Source organism: Mus caroli, chromosome X (genome assembly GCF_900094665.2).
Source record: "Mus caroli chromosome X, CAROLI_EIJ_v1.1, whole genome shotgun sequence".
In the NCBI taxonomy this organism is placed as follows: Eukaryota; Metazoa; Chordata; class Mammalia; order Rodentia; family Muridae; genus Mus; species Mus caroli.
In genome coordinates, this window is record NC_034589.1 from 152,321,999 (window position 1) to 152,327,998 (window position 6,000).

General features: G+C 43.5%; 1 protein-coding gene across 2 annotated transcripts in view; it reads right to left on the reverse strand.

Annotated features, from left to right (window-relative positions):
* Window positions 1-6,000, reverse strand: part of Ca5b (carbonic anhydrase 5B) — a 50,119-nt gene that overhangs the window by 35,761 nt on the left and 8,358 nt on the right. Inside the window, exons 1-2 of one of the 2 annotated variants that reach the window (XM_029472927.1) lie at window positions 3,434-3,606; window positions 1,131-1,322 (exon numbers count right to left, since the gene is read on the reverse strand). In XM_029472927.1, coding sequence (XP_029328787.1) covers window positions 1,131-1,272 — 142 coding nt within the window. In that variant the 5' untranslated portion in view covers window positions 1,273-1,322; window positions 3,434-3,606. Of the gene's footprint in view, window positions 1-1,130; window positions 1,323-3,433; window positions 3,607-6,000 lie in introns of those variants that run through there. The other variant, XM_021153483.2, reaches the window with a different exon arrangement.

The window sequence follows — 6,000 nt, forward strand, 5'->3', positions numbered from 1 at the left end:
CAAGCATTTTTGTTTACCCATCTTTTACATATGGAGTCAGGGGGAAACTTGGGTCTCAGTGCAGGCCAACATTCAAGACATCTGTGTGGGGCTTTGTTGCAATGCTTTATTTTCTGGTAGTGGAAATTTCCTCTTTAGTGCTAATAGTTAGCGACCTCATCTGTCCATAAACTCAAATGAACCGTGTCACAAATGTACACAGCATTCTTTCTTCTCATCTCAATGGTTGGTTCTTATCCAGGGGGCAATTTTGTTTCCTAGAATTCGTCGAGAAATATCTACTTTTGGTTTTTATATTTGGGGGCAATGGGAGCCTGGGCTTGAGGGAGTAAATATACCACCCCACCCCCCGTGCCCCCAGCCCTGCGCCAGTGCCAAGGTAGAGAATTCCTGCAACACCATGCCATGGACAATCACTTGAGTCTCCGAGGGAGCAGCAGGGTGTTGGAGGAAGAACATATGCTGCCTCATTTCATCGCCCATGTTTACAGTTGAGCACACAATTGCAAGCTGGTCAGCTAGAATTAACTCCTGGATTTATAACTCCAGACAGAATATTTTGGAGCATAAACACAATGACCCACTTGCAAAACCCAATATGCAAATTCTATAAATGTAAGATCCAGTGCAACAGCCAGGCAGTGGTGGTGCAGGCCTTTAGTCCCAGCACCCATGAGGCAGAGGCAGGCAGATCTCTGTGAGTTCAAGACCACCCTGGTCTACAGAGAGAGTTTCAGGGTAGCCATGGCTACACAGAGATACCCTATCTCAAAAAACCAATAGATGGATGGATGGATGGATGGATGGATGGATGGATGGATGGATAGATAGATAGATAGATAGATAGATAGATAACCCACTGCAACAATTTGTAATTTGTAGGTCAACCTTAGTCAAAGGAAACAAAATGATAAGATACCAGACTTCAAGACATTTCAACGTCTTCATAGCCCTTGTCCACTTTCAGCATGACATCATCTAGCATACTAAAACAGGTGGAAAAGGACTTTCCATGTCTGCTGTCTTTACAGTCATGTTCACCATTCTTAAGGTGTATAATCCCACACTGGAATGTCTACAGGTAGTTAGCAAGCAACCGTTTCACTCTCTTCATGGAGTGGGGTACTCACAGGCTCGGTTCCTGGTTCTGTATGTGCAGGTATAGAGACTGCAGGACCTCCGTGGCACCAACCTCGGAACCCAGCACCTTCTCCATGGCAATGTACTCGAAGAGACTTGTAGAATCACTCTCAGGTGACTCATCATGGTCATCTTTAGCTTGGAATACCCAGCAATAGCTAAGCAGCTCGGGAGCCTAAGACCTGGAGGACAGAGGAAGGAAAGCTAAACTCAGCAAGCAGTGAAAAGCCCAAGGAAACCTGGGAGAAGACACCACTGGAAAGATCGGTCCGTGTCTTGATGTGGGGGTGGGGCCAATGAGAGTTGATAGTTTATTCACTCTTGTTTTTCAAACTGAGTGCCTTGGTGGCATGCAGGGCTCTGATGACTGACTCAGGAGCTTGGCAGTTCCCTCAGAGTTGGCAAACATTAGAGGCCCAGAGAAAAGATTCTTCTTCATACACAGAAATAAAGACTGTGGCTCCTACCAGTCCTTCAAATTAAAAGAAAATGTATCGCCTCAAATCATAATTAGTTATCCAGTATGGTAGTTATATCTAGGAAGAGTTCAATGGGTAATGCTCCTTTCAGGCAGCCTGAATAGGAAAATAAATAATTGTTTCTGGTTTTCTTTTAAAAAGTAGCCAGAAACAAATGATTTATTTTCTTATTCAGGCTGCTTGAAAGGGGCTTGCTTTAAAAAAAAAACAAACCAAAACTAAACTAAACTTAAACTAAACTAAACTAAGAACAACAACAAGGGTTGAAGAGATGGCTCAGGGGTTAAGAGCATTGGCTGCTGATCCAGAGGTCCTGAGTTCAATTCCCAGCGACCACACGGTGGCTCACAACCATTTGTAATGAGATCAGATGGCCTCTTCTGTCATGCAGGCATACATGTAAATAGAGCACTCATATACATAAATAAATAAATAAATAGTTAAAAAAAAAGAAAACCAACAGTAAATGGGCGCTACCAAAATAGTTGTGGGTGGTTTTGAAATCTAAGCTTAAGTATAATCTGTGACTTGTGCCAGTTTTCCATGTAACACTGGCCCTGGAACACAGGAGAAATGGACAACATTAAGTCTTGAACTTTGTCTCTACCACTCAAACATCTACTGTGAACATCTCAGAAGTCATCTTTTCCAAGGTATTCACTGCCCAGTGGGCAGTTTCCGGTGACATCAACTCTGAGAGGTTCCCTTCCAGCAGTCCCTCACCCCTGGCCCACTATTGCTTCATTAAGTTCTCGTGAAAACTCCTGTAACAAGTGAACAAACAAGTTCTGAAATTTAAAAAAAAAATGACTTGATTCAAAAAACACATCCATTCCTAAGTCCTCTCTTCTGCCTTCTGTGCCTGATCAATTCCTGCTTACCTTTGTGACTGATTGCAGAGCCACTTCCTTAAGGCTTCCCCTGACCCTGCACTCACCAGGTTAGCCTAACATCTTCTTCTTATCACAGCTGCATTAAGTAGCTGATAAGAAATGCAGTTTAAGACTCCATTCTACCCAGAGCCTAAGCTCCGAGTGGGAGAGATTGTGTCTGTCTTGGTCAGAGCTGTATCTCTTGGGGGCAGTGCCTTACAAAACATGGGCTTGGGGACTGGAGAGTGGACTCAGCAGTTAACAACACAGGTTGCTCTTCTAGAAGACTTGGATTAGATTCCCAGGACCCACATGGTGGCTCACAACTATCTGTGGCTCCAGTTCTAAGGGATCCAACACCCCCTTTCTGGTCTCCATAGGCACTACTAGCGTGTAGTACACAGACACACATACAGGCAAAATACCTGTACACATAACATTAAAAATAATAATAAAATATGGATTTGAGGACTTGAGCAGATTTCCTTGCAATTGGTAAAGTTGTTGTACCAATTTTAAGCACTGAAAACTATGACATGATAGTCATTTGGAACAGTACTAATGGTCTTTCCTAGGGTTTCGTTTTATTTATTGCAGTGTTACGTATCGCAGGGTCTCAAGTATGCCAGGCAAGTGCTTTACCACAGTTATATCCCCAGAAAGCATGGTTTGTTATATTTTTGATATACCTTTTCAGAGCAACTCATATCTCTTCTTACAGGACTTAAGAGATCCACAAAGTCTTGCTTAGTCTAAATAGGAAACTTCCAAAGTGTAACTCCAATCTAGGCATTCAAGATGGGAATTCTCCCAACATTTTTTTTGTTGTTCTTTCAACATTTATTATCATTTCCTTTGCTCCAGATACTGTGTTGAATACTGTGATTCTGAGGGACAAAAGTCATACAAAACAAAACAGTAAATCCTGATACCTGCTTTTACCTTATTCTGCTAGAGGGAAAGAAGCCCGTTTCATCTCTGTTGCTGTAGGTTTCAGCTTCCACTTCCAGGTCATAGCCCATCATTATGGGGAATCAGGGCAGGAACTGAAGTATGAGCTTGAAGCAGACACCATGAAAGAATGCTGCATGATGGCTTGCTCTGACTCAGGCTCGGCTAGCTTCTTTATATAGACCAGGACCACCTGCCAGGGAATGGTACTGCCTACAGTGGGCTGAGCCCTCTGACATCAGTCAATAGTCAGGACAATCCCTTATAGATACAGACATAAGAAAGTTGACAGTTGATGCTAACTAAGACAAACTCACATTTACACAGCAGTTTTTACCACCACTGCCGACTAAACAAGAACAAGAAAATATGCCATAAGTATCTGTTTGGTTTTAAATAAGGAAATTGTGGTGAACAAATGCTTTTTTTGGCTTTGTCATTTCTATTTTATCATTTCTACTTCAAATGCAATCTACACCAGACTTGTTAACTGGTGTGACATGCTAAACAACTGTTGGGACCTGAGTGTTTTAAAGATTGAAAAATGTTGATCAAAGCCAGTTTTATACTATGTGCCTATAATCCCAACACTTTGAAAATGGAGGCAGGAGGATCAGAAATTGAAGACCATCCTTGGTTACATAGTCAATGTGAGGCCACCCTGGGCTACATAAGACCCTATCTCAAAAACGGGCATGGGGGAGCTCTAGAGAGCTCAGCGGGAAAGGTAAAGACCATACATGCCTGGGGACCTGAGTTTGATCCCTGGAACACATGGTGAAAAGATAGAGCTGACTTCTAGAAAGTTGTAGAACTTGTCCTCTCACTGACACATGTGCACATGGCCACCCATGAATAAAAAATAATAAATATGGACTTAAAATAGTCTTGCTTAGAATGACTACAAAAAAAATCCAACCTAACATCATCTACACATCACAGCTGAGACAGAGTGGGGGACCTTCTCATCTGCTGTAAAGTAAAATGCATTGCCTTATATGAGGTCGAGCCGAGCCCCCATAGTATTGACGAAAGGAAACTGTCCACAGAGACTGATGGCTGCTAAGGCATGAGAGGAAAACAATAGCCGGCCACTTAGTGGGAAAGGGGTTGGTTTTGAGGTGATGAAATATCTCGGAACTAAATAGAAATGACAGTCGCCCAAAACTGTGAAGATTCGAAATGCCACTGCATTTTTCACTTAAAGAAGTTGGGGCTCTTTACCTCAACATTTGTATTTTATAAAGCCAAGAACCCAAGAAAGATGCAGCAAACCATTTCACAGGATGGTGTTTACCATTTACCACAGCAGAAAAGGTAGTCCTCTGAACAGTTTGCTAGGGAGCAAAGGCACCAAAACAGGAGCAAAGTTACTTCCTGTAGGGACAGTTAAAGGCTGCAGGCAGAACAGTTAACAGCAATCAAACCATCGCCCCAGGTGGTTACATGGTCTCTCACCCAGTCCCCAGCATGCAGTGCACAGCACTTTGTCAAAGGCATATCCTGGAGCAGTAAAGGACATCCATCAAACAAGAGGAGACATAATAAGTTTGTGAAGTCCAGCGAGGGTCCTCATTTCTAGTCCTAGTCTACCTAGGGGTTTTAGGCAAGTGATTTCTAAACTGTGTGTAAATTTGCTCAAAAGGTGTTTAAAATCCTCAGACCAAAGTTAAACTCAATTTTGTTTATACTATTATTGTTTTTGAGTGTATATATCTTTGGATAAAGCACATATACCAAGCCTGACACAGGATTTAAATACAATCTGGTAAGAAACTGGTACAAAGATTCTCATGCTAGGGGTAGGGAGATAGTTCAAGTGGTAACGTGGTTGGTATGCAAGTGTGAGGATCTGAGTTCGGATCTCCAGCATCCATGTAAAAAGGTGGGTGCTGCAGAGCATGCCTGTAATCTCAGTACTAGGTAAACAGAGATAGGAGAATCCCTACAGTTTGCTGGTCAGCTGATCTAGTCAACTGGTGAGCTCTTGGTTCAGTGTCATCGAAGGAGTTACAGAGACAAACTGTGGAGCAGAGACTGAAGGAATGACCATCCAGAGACTGCCGCACCCGGGGATCCATCCCATAAACAACCACCAAACCCAGACACCGTTGTGGATGCCAACAAGAGCTTGCTGACAGGAGTCTGATAAAGCTGCCTCCTGAGAGGCTCTGCTAGTGCCTGACACATACAGAGGTGGATGCTCACAGCAACCCACTGGACTGAGCACAGGTTCCCAATGAAGGAGCTAAAGAAAGCACCCAAGGACCTGAAGGGGTTTGCAGTCCCATAGAAGAAACAACAATATGAACCAACCAGTACCCCCAGAGCTACCTGGGACTAAACCACCAGTCAAAGAAAACACATGGAGGAACCCATGGCTCTAGCTGCATATGTAGCAGAGGATGGCCTAGTCGGTTATCAATGGGAGGAGAGGCCCTTGGTCCTATGAAGGCTCTATGCCCCAGTATAGGGGAATGCCTGGGCCAGGAAGTGGGAGTGGGTTGGTTGGAGAGCAGGAGGAGGGGAGGGGATAGGGGGTTTTCAGAGGGGAAACC